Source organism: Oncorhynchus mykiss, chromosome 13 (assembly GCF_057628025.1).
Source record: "Oncorhynchus mykiss isolate SJ-2025 chromosome 13, ASM5762802v1, whole genome shotgun sequence".
Taxonomy (NCBI): Eukaryota; Metazoa; Chordata; class Actinopteri; order Salmoniformes; family Salmonidae; genus Oncorhynchus; species Oncorhynchus mykiss.
The window spans coordinates 37,545,488-37,567,086 of record NC_143034.1 but is presented as its reverse complement, the minus strand read 5'-3'; the positions used below and the strand labels follow the sequence as shown (position 1 = coordinate 37,567,086).

The window sequence follows — 21,599 nt, the reverse complement described above, 5'->3', positions numbered from 1 at the left end:
ATGTCCACCTGGCACACTGGTAGGGACGGAATCAAACCCAATGATAACCTGGCACACTGACAGGGTCTGAATTAAACCCAATGTCCACCTGCTACACTCTGGGGTTAACTTTGCTGTCTCTTTCCATGAAACATGGACACCAAGTGCTTGGGAACCTAACAAGTCTTCAGGCAAGGTTACTCATGTGGTTAACTAAACCACCTCTATTAGTTTAGGTTGGGGAAACCGTGGAGGAGAGGGCTTTGGACCTCATCTCAGTGAGTTTAGGTTGGGAAACCACGGAGGAGACGGCTTTGGACCTCATCTCAGTGAGTTTAGGTTGGGGAAACCACGGAGGAGAGGGCTTTGGACCTCATCTCAGTGAGTTTAGGTTGGGCTTTGGACCTAGTTCATGTCATTGAGGGAGAGAGAGCAGCTGTAACACAGTACCTGGTCTAGTTCATGACATTGAGGAGGAGAGAGCAGCTGTAACACAGTACCTGGTCTAGTTCATGACATCGAGGAGGAGAGAGCAGCTGTAACACAGTACCTGGTCTAGTTCATGACATCGAGGAGGAGAGAGCAGCTGTAACACAGTACCTGGTCTAGTTCATGACATCGAGGAGGAGAGAGCAGCTGTAACACAGTACCTGGTCTAGTTCATGACATTGAGGAGGAGAGAGCAGCTGTAACACAGTACCTGGTCTAGTTCATGACATTGAGGAGGAGAGAGCAGCTGTAACACAGTACCTGGTCTAGTTCATGACATCGAGGAGGAGAGAGCAGCTGTAACACAGTACCTGGTCTAGTTCATGACATTGAGGAGGAGAGAGCAGCTGTAACACAGTACCTGGTCTAGTTCATGACATCGAGGAGGAGAGAGCAGCTGTAACACAGTACCTGGTCTAGTTCATGACATTGAGGAGGAGAGAGCAGCTGTAACACAGTACCTGGTCTAGTTCATGCCATTGAGGAGGAGAGCAGCTGTAACACAGTACCTGGTCTAGTTCATGACATTGAGGAGGAGAACAGCTGTAAAACAGTACCTGGTCTAGTTCATGACATTGAGGAGGAGAGAGCAGCTGTAACACAGTACCTGGTCTAGTTCATGACATTGAGGAGGAGAGAGCAGCTGTAACACAGTACCTGGTCTAGTTCATGACATCGAGGAGGAGAGAGCAGCTGTAACACAGTACCTGGTCTAGTTCATGACATCGAGGAGGAGAGAGCAGCTATAACACAGTACCTGGTATAGTTCATGACATCGAGGAGGAGAGAGCAGCTGTAACACAGTACCTGGTCTAGTTCATGACATTGAGGAGGAGAGAGCAGCTGTAACACAGTGTCGTGTCTTTGGCTATGCCGGATTAAGTGATATGACATGCTATTTTATAAAATAATTTCTCCGTAATTAATATCACCTGATTGAGCTAATCATGTAAATGTAATTAACTAGAGAGTCGGGCACCACAAAATAATATTTATAGAGCTGCTATCTTCAGAATAAACTCTTAAAGACCTAGTAATATTTTACATCAATAGCAGTCAACATTTAATCTTCATTTTACTTCAGTCTCATAATCTGAAAGAACCCTGGATAACAAATTGAATCAGCAATACAAATTTGGGTTTAATCATTTATTTACTAAATACCTAACTAATCACACATAATTCATATACACATAATTAAATCATAACTTGATTACGTCATAGGAAAACGTCCCTAGCGGACGGAACAGATATGACGGCTTGTTACACAAAGGAAAAGGGGCTGGGTTGAGTGAAAGAGAAGGAAGACAGGAACAAAGGCAAAGCTGTGTTATCGTAAATACAGTATCTTATGCATTCTAAATTACCGCCCATTTGGAAAAGGAAAATGCAATAAATATTTACTCTGAGCTGTGCTTCAGTAGGTTGGTGGTAGATGGAAGGCCGTGTTGCCAAACCGAGTCCTCTGTCCTTTGAAGAATGTCTCTGGTTGTCAATTGGATACGTTGTAGTAACTTCGTTGTGTGATAGACGGGATACTCTGTCTGTTCCTTCTTAACCTGCGGTCGCTAACTCAACAGCTAGGAGGTATCACTTCTGTAGTGAATAAGAGTTCAAAGTTCATACCATTCGCAACCAAAGCTCCTGCTGATGTTGGCTTTGTCCTGTAGTTATTTTCTGAACCATAGGATCGTCATCCTACCTCATCAGAACAGGAAGTTCTGTTGTCAGGGCTTTATATAGGAAGGGAGAGGAGGATGTGTTTGAATACTTTTATAGCCCTTGTCCCTTCACAGGGGAGGGCCACTGATTGAGCAGCCCTATCTTATGAAAACCCAAATGTCACTTTTTAGAAGCTAAAATCACATTTCATCCCATCACAAATAATTGCATATTCAAACATTTACATTGAACAACAATTCCATGTGAATCCGATAACTCTGATGTGTAGACTTTCCACTGTAGCGTTTGTCATCTTATCATTGGTGAGAATGTCTCAGATGACATCATATTCATTAAGTACCACCGCATATGTTCAACTGTTCGGATTACCAGAATATAGTTCATTTCCCCCCACATTCTGACGTTCCCAGAATCTCTATGTTAACCAAAGGATTTGCAAATGTAATCTTAGTAGGGTAGAGAGAGGAAAAAGGGGGGAAGAGGTATTTATGACTGTCATAAACCAACCCCCCAGGCCAACATCATAACAACAGTACCTGGTCTAGTACATGACATTGAGGAGAGAGCAGCTGTAACACAGTAGCTGGTCTAGTTCATGACATTGAGGAGGAGAGAGCAGCTGTAACACAGTACCACTGGTGTAAAGCACTTAAGTAAAAGTACTTTCAAGTACTACTGAAGTAGTTGTTTTGGGGTATCTGTATTTTTTTATATTTTTGACAACTTTTACTTCACTACATTCCTAAAAGAAAAAATGTACTTTTTAATCCATACATTTTCGCTGACACCTAGAACTACTCATTACATTTTTAATGTTTAACAGGTTAGGAAAATGGTCCAATTCAGCACTTATCAAGAGAACTTCCCTGGTCATCCCTACTGCCTCTGTTCTGACGGACTCACTAAACACAAATGCTTCGTTTGTAAATGATGTCTGAGTGTTGGAGTGTGCCCCTGGCTATCCGTAAATAAAAAAACGGTGCCGTCTGGTTTGCTTAATATAAATAACTTGAAATTATTCATATTTTTACTTTTGATACTTAAGAATATTTAAAACAAAATACTTTTAGACTTTTACTCAAGTAGTATTTTACTGGGTGACTTTCTATTCAGGTTTCTATACTTTTACTCAAGTATGACAATGGGGTACTTTTTCCACCACTGATCATGAGTCTAATCTGGTCTCCTTCAGCATGGTTAGCCTCATTATTAGTCTAATCTGGTGTCCTTCAACATGGTTAGCCTAATTATTAGTCTAATCTGGTCTCCTTCAACATGGTTAGCCTCATTATTAGTCTAATCTGGTCTCCTTTGACATGGTCAGCCTCATTAGGAGTGTAATCTGGTCTCCTTCAACGTGGTAGGCTCATTATGAGTCTATTCCGTTCTCCTTTAACATGGTAGCCTCATTATCTGGTCTACTTCGACATGGATTATTATTATTATTATTAGATTATGGATCTAATCTGGTCTCCTTCAACATGGTAGTCTCATTAAGATTCTAATCTGGTCTCCTTCAACATGGTTAGCCTCATTATAAATCTAATCTGGTCTCCTTCAACATGGTGAGCCTCATTAATTGTCTGATGAAAAAGAAAATCCACACACTGATCAGTATCAATCAGCCTTTTGTTTTCTTTCAAGTTATTAACTAATGATGAACACACACAAGTTCAAAGATGTGTGAGTGCTTTACCCATTTCTAACAGTATAATTTCAAATGGAGAAAACATCTCAGCAAAATGGAAACTGTGGGAGGATTAGCCAATCCTGTTTCAGTATCGAAATTACAAACCACATGAACAAGTGCATTGGACACGTCTATGAAACCAATACGAATCCCACCATGTCTGCATTGGACACGTTTATGACGTCAATACTAATCCATCATGTCTGCATTGGACACGTCTATGAGGTCAATACTAATCCATCATGTCTGCATTGGACACGTCTATGAGGTCAATACTAATCCATCATGTCTGCATTGGACACGTCTATGAAGCCAATACTAATCCATCATGTCTGCATTGGACACGTCTATGAGGTCAATACTAATCCATCATGTCTGCATTGGACACGTCTATGAAGCCAATACTAATCCATCATGTCTGCATTGGACACGTCTATGACGTCAATACTAATCCATCATGTCTGCATTGGACACGTCTATGAGGTCAATACTAATCCATCATGTCTGCATTGGACACGTCTATGACGTCAATACTAATCCATCATGTCTGCATTGGACACGTCTATGACGCCAATACTAATCCATCATGTCTGCATTGGACATGTCTATGAGGTCAATACGAATCCCACCATGTCTGCATTGGACATGTCTATGAGGTCAATACGAATCCCACCATGTCTGCATTGGACACGCCTATGAAGCCAATACTAATCCATCATGTCTGTATTGGACATGTCTATGGGCCAGCAGGTCGCCTAGTGGTTAGAGCATTGGGCCAGAAACCAAAAGGTTTGTGGATCGAATCCCGAGCTGACATGGTAAAAATCTGTCGTTCTGCCCCTGAACAAAGCAGTTAACCCAATGTTCCGCGGTAGGCCGTCAATGTAAATAAGAATTTGTTCTTAACTGTCTTGCCTAGTAAAAATAAAGCTTAAAATAAGCAGAATTAAATATCCACAACATTCATTCTGTGGGTTCTAGATTGACTCAGACTGTCAGCCAGACAGTGATTGTGCAAAATCAGAGTAACAACCACATAAAACAGACAAACAGGGAATGTTCAATGACCCACTATACTTCATTCTGTGAATCACCACTTTATTTCCTATCATAAAGAACAGCTGTGGAAATGGGTAGTGGATTTAGACATCCATCTGACTCCACAACAAGACATGATTGAATAGTTGAATAGTGTCTAATCCAAATAATCAACACAATGTCAGGTGTTAGGGCAGGGCTGGAACAGAAACCTGCACACCCAGTAGCTAGATCTCTAGCAGGAAGGTTGGCCATCCATTTTCTAGGTCTGTGAATCGTTGCTTTAACAGTATTGGTGTAGTCGTACAACTTATTCTAACAGTAAACCAATAAAGTATTCAGACCCCTTGTCTTTTTCCACATTTTGTTACGTTACAGCCTTATTCTAAAATGGATGAAATAATATTTTCCTCATCAATCTACAAACAATACCCCATAATGACAAAGCGAAAAACAGAAATACCTTATTTACATAAGTATTCATTGCTATGAGACTCGAAATTGAGCTCAGGTGCATATTGTTTCCATTGAGATATTTCTACAACTTGATTGGAGTCTACCTGCCATTAATTCATGTCAGAGCCAAAACCAAGCCATGCGGTCGAATGAATTGGCCGTAGAGCTTCGAGACAGGATTGTGTCAAGGCACAGATCTGGGGAAGGGTATCAAAAAATGTCTACAGTATTGAAGGTCCCCAAGAACACAGTGGCCTCCATCATTCTTAAATGTAAGAGGATTGAAACCACCAAGGCTCTTCAAACAGAGCAATCAGGGGAGAAGGGATGTTCAATGACCAAGAACCCGCTGGTCACAATGACAGAGCTCCAGAGTTCCTCTGTGGAGATTGGAGAACCTTCCAGAAGGACAACCATCAGACCAGCAATCCACAAATCAGGCCTTTATGATAGATTGGCCAGATGGAAGCCACTCCTCAGTAAAAGGCATATGACAGCCCACTTGGAGTTTGCCAAAAGGCACCTAAAGGACTCGCAGACCATGAGAAACAAGATTCTCTGGTCTGATGAAACCAAGATTGAACTCTTTGGCCTGAATGCAAAGCATGACGTCTGGAGGAAACCAGGCACCATCCCTACGGTGAAGCACGGTGGTGGCAGCATCATGCTGTGGGGATGTTTTTCAGTGGCAGGGACTGGTAGACTAGTCAAGATTGAGGGAAAGATGAACGGAGCAAAGTACAAAGATGTTTCTACATATCCATATCACGCTGAAATCAATAGAACAGGGGGCAAACAATTAGGGTTCTCCATTGTGACATAATTAAAATACTCCTACTACAATGTTAAAACATTCTACACTGTGACATTTCATTGATATCATGAAACAACTCCTTCATGTATGTATTTTCTGATGTTTGATCAGCGATCTTTTATCAGAGTATCTCTTGTCACATTGATCACAGCTATGAGGTTTCTCTCCTGTGTGTGTTCTCTGGTGTTCAAGAAGACGGCTAGATGTAACAAAACTCTTCCCACATTGATCACAGCTATGAGGTTTCTCTCCTGTGTGTGTTCTCTTGTGTACAATAAGACTGCTCGATTTAGTAAAACTCTTCCCACATTGATCACAGCTATAAGGTTTCTCTCCTGTGTGTGTTCTCTGGTGTGATACCAGGTTGCTTGACTGAGTAAAAGTCTTCCCACATTGATCACAGTTATAAGATTTCTCTCCTGTGTGTTTTCTCTGGTGTGATAACAGGCTGCCTAAGTGAGTGAAACTCTTCCCACATTGAGTACAGCTAATAGGTTTCTTTCCTGTGTGTGTTCTCTGGTGTACAATCCATTGGCTAGATGTAGTGAAACTCTTCCCACATTGAGTACAGCTATACGGTTTTTCTCCTGTATGTGTTCTCTGATGTATAGTCAGACAGCTAGATATAGTAAAACTCTTCCCACATTGATCACATCTATAAGGTTTCTCTCCAGTGTGAATTCTCATGTGTACTTTTAGTGATTTTAATCTTAAGTAACTTTTCCCACAATCAAAACAGTGGTGAGATTTCTCTCCAGTGTGAATTCTCAGGTGTACTTTTAGTGAATTTGATCTTGAGAAACGTTTCCCGCAGTCAGAGCAGCAGTGTGGTTTCTCTCCTGTGTGGACTTGCTGGTGTATTTTAAGTTCTGATGAAGATTTGCAACATTTCCCACAGGCAGAGCAGCAAATAGATATATTCCCTGTGGGTCTCTGCTGGTGTTTCTTGAGGAGTTCTGATGTGGAGAGACTCTGCTCTGCCTCGTCAGTATCATGATGTTGTTGAGGCTCCCCAGAGGATCCACGATAGTCCCGTATCTCTCCTGTGTGAACAACAAGTCAGACAGATGGTTTAAGGCCGACAACAGCAGAAACCCACTGTAAAACGTGATGCCAACAGCGTAGCCATGTTGTTGTTCAAACAATTGACGAAATGATTTGACAAATGTCTTAAAATGAGCAAAAAGTCATAATTTGTCTTGTTTTCACATTAGCAGTAACATCGATGATTGTAGGCTAGAAATAAGTTATTAAAGTTGTTGAAATCCTAAGCAGTGTGCCAGACAACTTTTGGTCTCCAATATAGGCCCCTTACTGTGTTTTCTAAAATTGGAGCACGAGGGCGATACACACAATTTGGTTGCAGAAACTCCTCCATGCTAATGCAGAAACACCAACATAGACCTAGTGTAGGACCCATAACTTCTCCTAACAATAACATAGACCTACTGTAGGATCCATAACTTCACATAACAATAACATAGACCTACTGTAGGACCCATAACTTCCCCTAACAACAACATAGACCTACTGTAGGACCCATAACTTCTCCTAACAATAACATAGACCTACTGTAGGACCCATAACTTCCCCTAACAACAACATAGACCTACTGTAGGATCCATAACTTCACCTAACAATAACATAGACCTAGGACTGCAAATCATTTCATATTTCAGGTGAAACATGAAAACTAAAATGTCTTTGTCATAAAACTGTCTTTACCGATGTAAATGAATGAAGAAGCACTTTGGTTGTTGTTGTATGTCGTGATGTTTGTCATGCGACTGGCATTCAGAAAATTATTTCCTGGATCAGCTGATGATAGTTGAACATGTGTCTAACTAAACAGCTACAGTATTAAGAATGATGTGTAATTATTGAAGAACCGCGTTAATGACAGTGTCCATTTGGGCGTTGTAAATAAAGTTAAGGTGACACTCGGTTAGAACCATTGGATTTTGCAAACCCTGATATCATTTAGGCTTTCTGTGCCCATGAAAACTGTTTTCCCAGCGTAACACAAGGAGACACTAAATGTTACGTAGTTAGAGTGCATTTCATAGATCTGAATAGAAAAAAAGTGTCCGACAGCAAGATCCAGTATTTAAGTTCAACTTCATCATATGACAAGCTTAACGTTATGACTATGACTACTGTTCCCTGAAGGAGGGAAACTATGTACAACATACTATGGGAAAATAAAATCATTCCCCAACCGACCCAAACGGATACTAAATGAAATGGCCCATAGCAGACCACCCAGACCTGACCCCGCAAGATGTGTCAGTTTTGTAATTGTATTCACTGTCTTTTGTTTGAAACACTCCTGTCAATGTTGAGTAAGGACGCACACCTGATTATGCATATAAAAGTAGGACTAGTCTACCTGGCCAGTTCGCAAATGTAGGCCTATATATGTGCCCATTTGGGGATGTCTGATAGTATTTCTGATTGTCTTAATGCACCACCACTAATGAGTTGTGGAGCTTCTCAACAAAAAAAAAAAGATTCAGCTTCTCCAACTAATTTTTTCTTCGCCTCAAACAGCAAGTAAACAAAGTCTTATTAGAATCCATTACGATTGACAATAGTTTCTCGAAGTATTTGTAAAATATTTCCAGCTCTCGCCCTTTCGATAACCACTCGGCACGAAAGGAAAAAAACGTAATGCACTGATCCAGTGGAAATGTCATAAAATACCTGATTACTTCTTATCCTTTGCACAAATAGCTTACAGCGGTGTCTGTCCTAAACTCACTGGAGCGGGAAACCCGAGGGCCCAGATTATTTTAAACAATGTTGCAAACCTGCGAGATTCGAGCCAACCCAGTTGATAGAATGTTTCAAGTTCGTTGTACATAGGCCAAGTGCAGCCAATGTAATATATCGAATATTTATTTTTATCAGGATATTTTCTACCTGCAGGCTGCAATGTTTTTATTTGTTGGCTTTATGTAGGCTATTTTTACATAGTTGGCAATGGCAATAAAAGTTACTTTTAGATTTGTACAATTTTCCTATTGATTTAGATCATCTACATTCTAATCACAGACAATGATTTTGAGATACTATTATAAATTAAATGAAACTGTTCCACAAAAATGTGCATATTAAAATCATAACTGGTACGCAAATTGGTAGAAAAGGTAAGACACATTTGCACTCCAAATGTAGGTTGCCGACTGCTTGTGTAGCCTATTACCAGCAACGTCAGAATTTATGAAGGCCAGCAGGAGAAGGTGGTTCAGGAAGAGTTTCTTCTCTTCTGGTGAAATGAAAATAAATTGGCTGAATATTATACAATGACTTATCAACAGCTCTAACAATTTGACCCCCACAGGAAATCTTCACTGGCAATTCTAGAATATACTATATATCCTAGAAACCTAGTTAAACTGTCATTATGACATCGTGGATGAATTCTAGAATATACTATATATCCTAAAAACCTGGTTAAACTATCATTATGACATCATGGATGAATTCTAGAATATACTATATAGCCTAGAAACCTGGTTAAACTATAATTATGACATCATGGATGGCCAGTCCTTGTACTCATAGTGTAGTGAATACAGGGGGAGTCCAGTGACTGTCAAGCCAACACCTTATAACAGTTAAGCCAAGATGTCTTAACTTCTTGACGAGGTCCCTATGAACTTGAGAGTGCTTACATGTCTCCAGCCCCATCACTCAGCTGTTTACCAAAAAAAGTCTCTTGGCAGCCATTTTGTTGCTGTTTAAATACTAGGTTGTCCCTTTAAAAAGCCACAGATCAATCAACCAATCTGCAGTTGAAACAATAACAAAGCAGTCATTCCACAACTGTTTTGGTAATAAGATGATGACGGGCCTGGAGAAATTGAACAGACCTATGGATGCTAATCAACATTATAGTTTTAACCATGTTGAGGCTGTTGATTTACATTGTTTCTAAACATTGGAGTAAAAAAACTGATTTGGGTTTCTGATTGGGTACAACAGTTGAACTAAGCTCATGAGGCATGTGTTATATTCTTCAAGAATCATTGGCTATAAATAAATTATTTAAAAGTCAAAATAAGGATGTAGCAATTGCAGATTTCCCCTTTAACACCAAACATTAGTTCAACAACTGCAGAGTTTGTACCTCTGTATTTAAGACAGTACTTACCAGTGGTAATCACGGCCCGGTTTCTCAAAACCATCTGATGGCTAAGTTCATCATTAGAACCACTGGATGCCTTAAATTGCGTTTGGGAAATCGGGCCCAGATATCCAGTTTCCTCCTCTTCCGATGTGGCCGTAATCTCCCCTTTCACTTCAAAAACTGCATCCTCCTCTTCTTTTACTGTAACATCCTCCCCCTCCTTCACTCTGAACGCGTCTTCCTCTTCTTTCACCGAAACGTCTTTCTCTTCTTCTTTCCCTGTAACAGCCTCACTCTCTACTTGTTTTTGTATTGTAACATCCTTCTCTTCCTCCTCTTCTTTTACTGTAACATCCTCCTCCTCTTTCACTCTGAACGAGTCTTCTCCTTCTTTCACTGAAACGTCTTTCTCTTCTTTAACTATAACAGCCTCACTCTCAACTTCTTGTTTTACTGTGACATCCTTCTCTTCCTTCTCCTCTTTGACGAGAGCTTCTTTCTCCGTCCACCAGACATCCTCTTCTTTAGCAGAAGGAGAGTAGCTTAGTGAACTCATGGTCGGAGATGTTAGCTAGCTAGGCTAATGCTAAATTAACCAGCCCGCTAGCTGAATAATAACAACACAGTAAATATGAAATCAAATCGGATAACTTTAAAACACAGTGGCTAATACCCACGAAAGCGTCTAAAGAGCTTTATTGGTTCAGCTATTTTGTCTAACAAGCTACCGAGGTGGCTGACTAACTGTTGCTGCTGTTGAAAGAAGCGTTCCGTCCACTAGATTATACGTCACACTAGCAGCATTGCCTTAAATTCTCACACCGCCATCTGCTGACTGGAGTGGGTAACGCAGTTGAGTAAAATGTAAATGCAGGACGCATGAGTTTTTACTCACCAGTGTAACAACACTGTGGTTAAATATTTAGTAAGCTAGTTGTAGTCACGATCTGGTTACCTATAAGTACAAACTGTTATGTTTTTGCGTTATTACATATTTATTAACTTATTTTGTGAACTCTTCCAAACTACCTACAATGCAGTATTTCTCAACGTCATATGGATGATCAACTCGGTGCTACTGAGTTTGTATGCCAGTGTAACGGTGTAATAAAGTTACAATTTAAAAAAAAATATATTTAACCTTTATTTAACTAGGCAAGTCAGTTAAGAATAAATTCTTATTTGCATTGACGGCCTACCCCGGCCAAACCCTAACACAGACGATGCTGGGCCAATTGTGCGCTGCTCTATGCGACTCCAAATCACGGCTTGTTATGAAACAGCCTGGATTTGAACTAGGGTCTGTAGTGAAGCCTCTAGCACTGAAGCCTCTAGCACTGAAATGCAGTGCTGCGCTGCGCTGCTCGTGTGTTTGCATTACACTCAGTGTAATACACTCAGTGATAAAGGTATGGGATTCTGGGTAATCCACAGCAGATTTTTGGAAAATTTGAAATTTGAGTGGTCCTGGGATAGAAATGTATAAAGTTGACATTACATCATACAATCCACGTTTTAAATCATACATTAGCAATTTATGTTTTAGTAACAACTGTTGTTGGTTTGGCGTCAAATAAGCCTCTTTATATGTTATTTTCCGAATCTCAGATTTTCATTTGGGTTTTATGTGAAAGTTCCCTCTTTCAAATTGACTGGAAAATGCATCATCTTTAGGAGTGCTATTTTTACCCTGTCGACTACTGATCATTCATCCACACTGTGTGTCTCATCAATGCAGGTGATTTATGACAAATGTATAAAGTATATGTTTTATAAACTCATGAAACACCAGACAGTTTATTATCCCGGTTGTTAGTTTAGGTGTATTATACTTCTCCGCCACCAGAGGGGGACATCGAATAATTTCCCAGGTTAATTTGATATATTTTGATACTAAAAATGGAAGACAGTTTATTCTGATGTAGTGAATATGAGCCACATAGAAACAATGTATTTATTTCTCACTGACTTGAGAGGCGGGACCGTTGCAAACGTTAACCACACCTTTTCATGAACTGTGTGGTTGTGTTATCTGTGTGGTTGTGTTATCCGTTAGCACGGTGGGCTCTGGTGCCTTCTTGCAGTGGGCTCAAAACGCCAGAGGAAATAAACTCGATTAATTTCGTCTAACAACCACCTGATTGGTTTGGGCTTGTTCAACATTGCAGCCGACAGTGCAGGTGACTGCTGACTGACTGATCTACAAATCACCTTGCATCATAAATAACTACTTATTATTATTTGTAAATCTGTCAGCCTGTAACTGTTACCCACAACGCAGCATGGATTTGATGCTCTCGAACATGGCCAGTGGTTTAGTAGATGACATAAAGGCTACACTGCGTAGGCACTACGACGTGTGTGACGTCATCTATAATAATGTGGCTGTTCTAAATTCTGTGTTGCTCAAAGTAATGAACCTATTTTTGACACAATTGGATGGAAAGAGCCAATGCTTCCAGGAAGCTTTGTTTACAACTTTTCAGCATGTTCTCTGTGAAGTAGACTACGCGAGTTTTGTAACGTTTTCCACCTTGGCTAACTGCTACCGCGCTGACTGACATCTGGAATCGTTATCTATTTTGGATGTTGGGGATTTCCCTGCCATCATTCTGTATGTCTCTGCCCTTTTGATCTGCAGTTATGTTTTAGTTGGGCTCCAGCTCGCTGACCATAACCGTGCTGGTTGGTTATGCTGTTTAGGCTAATAGCTAGTTGGCTAATTAACGCATGTTAGCTGGCTGGCTAAGATAACTGCATATAGCTAACATTCTTTGATATTTGGTTAGATGGCGTTATGTATTTCCAAAACGTTGGCTACTTTAATCACCCAAATAATGAGTGCAACCGATTGGTTTAATTTGAAGTTCTACATTTGAAGTTATTTCTGTTGTAGTTTACATCATAGGGAATCGGCTGGTCCTCCGTATTACATCACACCTGACTTCATCATTCTGAATTCTGATTGATTGGTTTTATGTAATAGCTCCAAAAATAGAGCAGTGAGGTGTGACTTTGCAATGGGACTTAAAAAAATTGAGGGAAAATTTGTATTTGACCTTTTATAAACGTTACCATAGCTTAACCATTTTATTACCCTCTGTCACTCACTTTCAATTTTTAGATAATAACGCATTTGACCTTTCCACTGCGTTAACAATGGAGGATTGGTTGATTTCCAGTTTTTAAGTATAGTATGTAAGATGATTGACGAGATGATTGACGAGAAAAGTATCGTCCAAACATCGGGTAACTTGTTTCATGCGCATGAAAGGTGAGGGTGAATTTCAGATGTTCACTGCTTGTATTGATGAAGGAGTGGAATTGATGAAGTTCCTCTGCTGTCCTCTGGAATAGAAGAAACACGTCATCAATGAAGACTTTTTCAGAGCCTGATGAGGTGCTAGAATGGATTGACATTCACATTCTTCTCAAAAAACCTAACATACAGATTGGCATAATTAGATACAATTTTTTTTAACTACAATGACCATAATGACTTGCGTGCCTACTTGTCTTGTCTGTGTTTCTTTTACACCTGCTATGTAAAAGAGACAGAACACTTCTACAGCCGGAGAGGTGAGAGGTAACACGTGGTTTAGATGGTAAATATGTATGTCCCCTTAGCGGTTCATCATGTAAGCAAAAGGGAATATGTTCCATCATCTGTTTATTTACATTAGTGCAAATTCTCCACTGATATTGGTTAAATTTCTCACCCATTTGGCTGTATGAAAATTAATTTCCCCTCAGACACAAACATTAGTTATTTGATATTATGAAGGTCATGTGTAAAATGTACTTTTACCCCACACATTCACTGAACCTAATGCAGCTTGGAGTGATCAGATGACAGAAGTCACATTTAGGTGCCCGGTGTAAATGAGGCCATAGATGCTCCATATCCATTACTTTGAATGTTTTATATAATATGACAATATGTTTATTTCTGTGTTGCAGGGGCAGTCAAGAAATGGAACGACAAGGCCACAGGACATGACATAAGCAGAGCTGTGGGAGACCACCTCAAGCCCCTGGTTTACCACTCCACCATGCCTTCAGCAGGCTGGAAAACTGGGATTGATCTGGTTGATCCATTTCTTTGTTTACGTTTTCAGTAGTTGAATCCTTTGACATGGGATTGATACTGATTTTCATACTAACCGGGACCAAGAGTCTGTTGATTGGTCGGTCATCGTGTTCATTTGTTGAAATCAAGCTTTATTTGTACAGCACATTTCTGACATGAATGCAACAAAATGACTTCACAGGAAAATCCAATGAAAATAAACAGAAATATTTAGTACACAACAAACAGAAGACTAACTGAAAGACTAATGAGCACCCTAAGGAAATGCCATTGATTAAAATATTAATTGGATGCAAAATCCAATCCAAATTATAGGCTTGTTTTTTAGGAGGGGCTCTGAAAGACACAATGGGGGTGTCCACTGAAAGTTGACTAGTAACAACAACTGGGACCTAAAAGACACCCAAAAGGCAAACAAAAGAAAAACCCACAACAAACTTAAAGACAGGAAGCAAACCAAAAAAGTGGAGCAACTAAAGGTGTTGATTCTCCACATCTATCAAGACAACTGGAGCACTGGGCCAGACACTTAAATATAACCTGGACCAGCTCAGGTGAAACACCTTCCCACTAACGAGATGGACAAGCCAGCACAGGTGTAACACATACTGACTAACAAGGTGACACCAATCAGTGCGTCCTACGTGCTAACGAGCTAGACGTGCACCAAAGACACATTTCAGTTGTACAACTGACGATGTTTCCCCCTTTCCTACATGCTAACGTCCAACCTCAAAACATAAATGGAAAAACCAAAGCCTGTACCACCTTCCGACTGAAGACAACCAATATATCCTATATTTTTGTTGGACAAGTTTGCTCACCACCAACAGAAAACTACTACCATTTCACATTATAAATCAACTACAAAGCTTCACCTTGACCAATATAAACTTGGTGTTTACTGTCAACAAGAAAACACATTTCTAAATAATACATTTTGGGGGAAAACTCCACGAGCTTCTAGAACTCTAGTCCCCTTGGAACGAGCCCAAACAAAACTCATCTCCAATATGGAAAAACGGGCAGTCAAAATAATTGAACACATTGGCTAAACGCAAAACACAAATCTTTCTAACTGCCCACCTTTGAGACAATCAGCAACCAAGATGTCCTTACCACTGACATGTCTGATTTCAAGAGGAAACTCCTGCAATATCCTTAGTTACTTTCCACCTCACTGCAGAGCTTCTCTCTCTTTTCAGGGTTCACTAGATAAGCATGTTGTTGGATCGGGGCCCAGTTCCCAGTGTCATCCTCTAGTACATTTGGGTTGGCACATCTGAGAATTAACCCTGATATTCTAAAAGCTGGGCAACAATGTCAATATAATTTTACCCAAAAATTGTCAGTTGGTTGCATAATAATTATTACTAAATGTTACATGAATTGTAAATATGAAATATCAAAACCAAATATACACCCTTTTGTTAATATGTATTGTCAATTAATCACTTAATGTTGAGGCATGGAATAATAAAACATGTATCCTTTGTCAGGCTGAATGTTTGAAATATGAGGTGATTTGTGTCATGCTTCTTCAGTAGTGTAATAAAGACTATTAGCCCTTCAATGTTGTCAAGAAATACTGGAGTGATGTAGGATTGTTAATAAAATTGATTATAGACCAATTGCCGATGTGTATAGGCTGCAAGTACGTTGAAATTAAGTTGTTTTCAAGTCAGTGAAAAAAACGACCTGAGAAGACATCTGTTCAATTACATTTTGCTGAATGGGAATAGCGCAATGTCAAAACACAGTTTTAACGTGTCCAAATCACCAATATGTCGAAACAGTTTTGGATATATTGAAAACCTAAACATTTTGAAGTGTTGTATTTTCAAGTGGGTCACCAACGTGGTAAGTGTAACACAGCTCTATTTTTGTTTGTCACTTTTTGTTAAATCTCATAAATAGTAACTCTTTCAATTCAGAGCCTGGATTTTTCCCCTGAGGCTAATATCACCTGAACAGGGGGGCAAACGTTTACATTCTGACATTCATTTAAATACTCCTACGACATATTAAAAACATTCTACATTGTGACATTATTTTATTGATATCATGAAACAACTCCATGTATTTTCTGATGTTTAATCAGAGATCTTTTAACAGAGTATCTCTTCCCACATTGATCACAGCCACAAGGTTTCTCTCCTGTGTGTGTCCGCTGGTGTACTATTAGGCTGCTTTGCTGAGTAAAACTCTTCCCACATTGAGCACAGCTATAAGGTTTCTCTCCTGTGTGTATTCTCTGGTGTATAGTTAGATAACTAGATGTAGTAAAACTCTTCCCACATTGAGCACAGCTAAAAGGTTTCTCTCCTGTATGTCCCCGCTGGTGTACTATCAGGTTGCATCGCTGAGTAAAACTCTTCCCACATTGTTCACAGCCGTAAGGTTTCTCTCCTGTGTGAATTCTTTGATGTATTTTAAGGTCCGATGAAGAGTTCAATCTTTTCCCACAGTCAGAGCAGCAGATAGATTTCTTCCTTGTGCGTCTCCGCTGGTGTTTCTTGAGGAGATCTGATGTGGAGAGACTTGTCTTTGCCTCGTCAGCGTCATGATGTTGTTGAGGCTCCCCAGAGGATCCACGATTGTCCAATCTCTCTCCTGTGTGAACGACAAAGTCAGACAGATGGTTAAAGGCCCACAACAGCAGAAATCCACTGTTTATTTGAGGTAAAAGGTGATTCCCAGAGTGTACTCATGAAGTTGTACAACAATTGACGTCTGTTAAATTTGACAATTAAGACAGTCAAGTTAGCAACAAGTCATTTTGTATTGTTTTCACATAAGTCGTAGCATCGATGATTGCAGGCTAGAAATAAGTTATTCAAGTTGTTGAAATCCTAAGCATTGCGCCAGACAACTTTTGGTCTCCAATATAGGCCCCTTCTGTGTTTGCTAAAATTGGCGCACGAGGGCGATGCACACACAATTTGGTTGTAGAAACTCCTCCCTGCTAATGAGGAAACCACTAGTTATGGATGTAGTACATCTGCCTGGAGCAAAAATGGTGAGCCAAGATTTTAGTTTTTCACAATGTATTCTGAATATTACAGCACACTATCAGCGCAAGATCAGGAGTACTCTAGGAAACTCACATTATGCTCTGTGTCTATTCACTAATTCAACACCGTGGGGAAAACTCAGGGGAGTTCTCATAGGCTGACAGCAAAAATAGCCTCCATTTCCAGGTTGCTTATGAGTGTATTTCACATTACTATTGGAATATAATTGTACGGCTCGTTTGAATTTCCTGCTTGTCGCAAATCAACTGCTTTACACCTACAAAACACTTCAACCAGTAAAATGCTCTTTGTCTAGCTTTGCCATCAGCCTGACAATGAGGGTTCGTACAGTAAGTGTTTAACAAATTGGCCCATAACTTCACCTAACAATAACATAGACCTACTGTAGTACCCATAATGTCACCTAACATAGACCTACTGTAGGACCCATAACTTCACCAAACAATACGATAGACCTACTGTAGGACCCATAACTTCACCTAACAACAACATAGACCTACTGTAGGACCCATATCTTCACCTAACAACAACATAGACCTACTGTAGGACCCATAACTTAACCTAACAATAACATAGACCTAGGACTACAAATAATTTAATATTTCAGGTGAAACATGGAATCTAAACTGTATTTGTCATGACATTTCATAACCTGATCACCAGATAATTTTGTGAATAATCCCACTAGGCTACTCTGTAATGTGTTGTCATTATAAATGTCCTGAATAAAGGAAAATAGGCTATTGTACAACACACAGCGCTATCCATCAAGGAACAGTTCTCTACACATTATGAGCTAAGTATCTCTGTTTCCAAACAGACTAACAAGACCCTCCTGTAAATCAAGCAGACAATAACACATTATAAACATCAATTTGTTAGGGATGTTGGATACAATGTGGAGCACGGCATAACTGTCTTTACCAGAGTAATGAATGAAGAAGCACTTTGGTTGTTGTTGCATGTCGTAATGTTTGTCATTTGACTGCCATTCAGAAAATGATTTCCTGGATCTTCTGATGATAGTTGAACATGTGACTGTAACTAAACAACTACAGTATTAAGTATTATGTGTAATTATTGAAGAACCACGTTAATGACAGTGTCCATTTGGGTGTTGTCAATAAAGTTAAGGTGACTCTCGTTGAGAATCATTGGATTTCGCATACTCTGAAATTATTTAGGATTTCTGTGCCCATGAAAACTGTTTTCCCAGTGTAATATAAGGAAACACTAAATGTTACAATTCAGAGATCTGAATACAAAAAACTGTACTAATAGGAAAATAACCTAAACCCCAAGGCCAAATATACACTGGAGGAACTTACCAAGATGACATTGAATGTTCCTGAGTGGCCTAGTTACAGCTTGGATCGTCTTGAAGGTCTATAGCAAGACTTGAAAATGGCTTTCTAGCAATGATCAACAACCAAGTTGACAGAACAGGAAGGATTTTAAAAAGAATAAGGAATATTCACATGAAGATCAGTCGCCTATTGGCTGACATCATGACTTCCCATCAAGCCAACTCCTTGAATGCCTTACTATCCTTCTAGTTTGCAGTTGTCTAAAAAAACACTTTTTCTCAAAACATTTATTTGTTTCCCTTTAGTGTGTTTATACTTTACTGTATTTATATATCACTTTTCAATAGGAAAAGTTTTTTTAAAATCACTGGGGGACATCATGAACAATTCAGACAGTACAAAAACATATTTAAGTGTAGAACGCCCTTTTAAAAAATATAAACACATTAGTTCAACAACTGCAGAGTTTGTGTCCCTGTTTTATAAGATAGTACTCACTGTATTTACTGGTGTTAATCAGATCAATGTCCCTGTTTTATAAGATAGTACTCACTCTATGTACTGGGGTTAATCAGAACAATGTCCCTGTTTTATAAGATAGTACTCACTGTATTTACTGGTGTTAATCAGATCAATGTCCCTGTTTTATAAGATAGTACTCACAGGTATTTACTGGTGTTAATCAGATCAATGTCCCTGTTTTATAAGATAGTACTCACTCTATGTACTGGGGTTAATCAGAACAATGTCCCTGTTTTATAAGATAGTACTCACTGTATTTACTGGTGTTAATCAGTTCTCCAGTCTTCTCTTCTTCGTCCTCCTCTAATGTGACAGTAATCTCCCCCTCTTCATCCTCCACTCCAAAAACTGCATCTTCTTCCTCTTCTTTCACAGTAACATCCTCCTCCTCCTCCTCCTCCTCTTTCACTCTGAAGGCGTCTTCCTCTTCTTTCATTGAAACGTCTTTCTCTTCTTCTTTCACGGCAACAGCCTCACCCTCTACTTGTTTTTGTATTGTAACAGCCTCCTCTTCCTCCTCCTCTTTCACGAGAGTTTCTTTCTCCGTCCAGCAGACCCCCTCTTCTATAGCAGGAGGAGAGTAGCTTAGTGAACTCATGGTCGGAGATAATAGCTAGTTAGCATTAGCGACTAAACTAGTGCTAACTTAACCAGCCAGCTAGTTGACTTTCAACGTAAATATTACATTAAATGGGGTATCTAGTTGTTTCCACATAAGTATATTTCACTCATAGTGGCAAATAAACCACAAAATTGCCTAAATAACTTGAATGTTCCGACTTTGTTGTCCAGCGAGCTACCGAGGTGGCTGCAGTTGTTGAAGAAGCGTTCCGTCCACTAGAATATACGTCACACTAGAAACCTCACCTGAAAGACACATATCGCCATCTGCTGTCTGGAGGGAGGAAACGCAGTTGAGGAGGGAAAACTATTTTTATTCTTCATTGAATTATAATATTATAAAGCAGTTTAAGGAAACTTTTTTTTTTCTCTCCATTAAATAAGAATATTATATCAACACGTACAAAGAGCAACAAGTGTTGTTTGATTAGTTCAGATTTTTTTATGAGAATTTAAAACAAACTCTACATCCACTCCACATCTGTATTTCTGATTCAGTCAAATAACTAGATATCAAAATAAGCACATAGTTATTGATACCCTTGATAAAGATGAGCAGAAATGACTGTATAAAATAAATGAATAAACTTTACCCACTACCAGGATATTTTAGCCCAAAACCTAGTTACCTCTCTGCTAGGAGGCTGAAACTTGGCCATAAGTGGATCCTCCAGCAAGACACATCAACAAAGAAATTGTAAAATGTACAAAATAATATAACTTCCCTTTATTTTGTTGGTTTAACAATACATCATGTAGATGTACATAATGAACAGACTAGGTCTATACTGCTCCTACATGGTGTAACAATACAGTGCATTCGGAAAGTATTAAAACCCCTTCACTTTTTCATTTTTTTTTTACATTACCGTGGCAGCCTTATTTTAAAAATGGATTTTAAAAATTATAATAATTCTCAATCTACACACAATACCCCATAATGACAAACCAAAAACACGTATTTAGATTTGTTTGCTAATTTATTAAAATAAACAGAAAAATCATATTTACATAAGTATTCAGACCGTTTACTACGTACTTTGTTGAAACACCTTTGGCAGCGATTACAGCCTTGAGTCTTCTTGGGTATGACACTACAAACTTGGCACACCTGTATTTGGGGAGTTTCTATCATTTTTCTCTGCAGATCCTCTCAAGCTTTGTCAGGTTGGATGGGGAGTTGTAGATGTATAGTATCGTTCAAAAGTTTGGGGTCACTTAGAAATGTCCTTGTTTTTGAAAGAAAAGCAAATTTTTTGTAAACACTATGCCGGCCTTCTTGTTCTATAACAAAGCTTTTGTAAACAGTGTTTTTTCATGCAGCAATTCAACCAACCACGAAGGCCTGATTCATGCAGTTTCTGAACAGTTGATGTTGAGATGTGTCTGTTACTTGAACTCTGTGAAGCATTTATTTGGGCAGCAATCTGATGTACAGTTAACTCTAATGAACGTATCTTCTGCAGCAGAGGTAACTCTGGGTCTTCCTTTCCGGTGGCAATCCTCATGAGAGCCACCCATACCTTGTCACACAACTGATTGGCTCAAATGCATCAAAAAGGAAATACATTCCACAAATTAACATTTAACAAGGCACACCTGTTAATTTAATGAATTCCAGGTGACTACCTCATGAAGCTGGTTGAGAGAATGCCAAGAGTGTGCAAAGCTGTCATCAAGGCAAAGGGTGACTGCTTTGAAGAGTCTGAAATATAAAATATATTTTGATTTGTTTAACCTTTT

General features: G+C 39.4%; 1 protein-coding gene and 2 long non-coding RNA genes across 4 annotated transcripts in view; 2 read left to right on the top strand and 1 right to left on the bottom strand.

Annotated features, from left to right (window-relative positions):
- The window catches only part of LOC149978873 (uncharacterized), a 41,112-nt gene extending 26,193 nt beyond the window's left edge, over window positions 1-14,919 (top strand). Inside the window, exon 2 of the long non-coding RNA XR_016485865.1 lies at window positions 14,242-14,919. This is a non-coding gene — a long non-coding RNA (uncharacterized LOC149978873). The remainder of the gene's footprint in view (window positions 1-14,241) is intronic.
- The window catches only part of LOC149978871 (uncharacterized), a 277,954-nt gene that overhangs the window by 192,394 nt on the left and 63,961 nt on the right, over window positions 1-21,599 (top strand). The gene's annotated exons all lie outside the window — the stretch shown is intronic.
- On the bottom strand, window positions 1,603-20,060 carry LOC118938259 (uncharacterized). 2 transcript variants are annotated; one of them, XM_090196104.1, is made up of 3 exons: window positions 19,588-20,060; window positions 10,306-10,711; window positions 1,603-7,192 (listed from the first exon to the last, which is right to left on the bottom strand). In XM_090196104.1, exons 1-3 carry the CDS (start codon window positions 19,831-19,833, stop codon window positions 6,231-6,233), a joined length of 1,614 nt encoding a protein of 537 aa, XP_090052230.1. In that variant the 5' UTR covers window positions 19,834-20,060; the 3' UTR covers window positions 1,603-6,230. The 2 variants fall into 2 exon arrangements, with proteins under 2 accessions (XP_090052230.1, XP_036796598.2); XM_036940703.2 differs by lacking the exon at window positions 19,588-20,060 and having other exon boundaries at window positions 10,306-11,060.

What these genes read in the sequence shown, in the direction of transcription:
- LOC118938259 (XM_090196104.1), bottom strand. Translation starts at nt 19,833, where the DNA reads ATGAGTTCACTAAGCTACTCTCCTCCTGCTATAGAAGAGGGGGTCTGC. An exon ending in TGAAAGAAGAGGAAGAAGAT is followed by an intron (nt 10,712 to 19,587) that starts GCAGTTTTTGGA and finishes GTTGAGAGTGAG; the next exon opens with GCTGTTATAGTTAAAGAAGA. An exon ending in CCGGGCCGTGATTACCACTG is followed by an intron (nt 7,193 to 10,305) that starts GTAAGTACTGTC and finishes TTGTTCACACAG; the next exon opens with GAGAGATACGGGACTATCGT.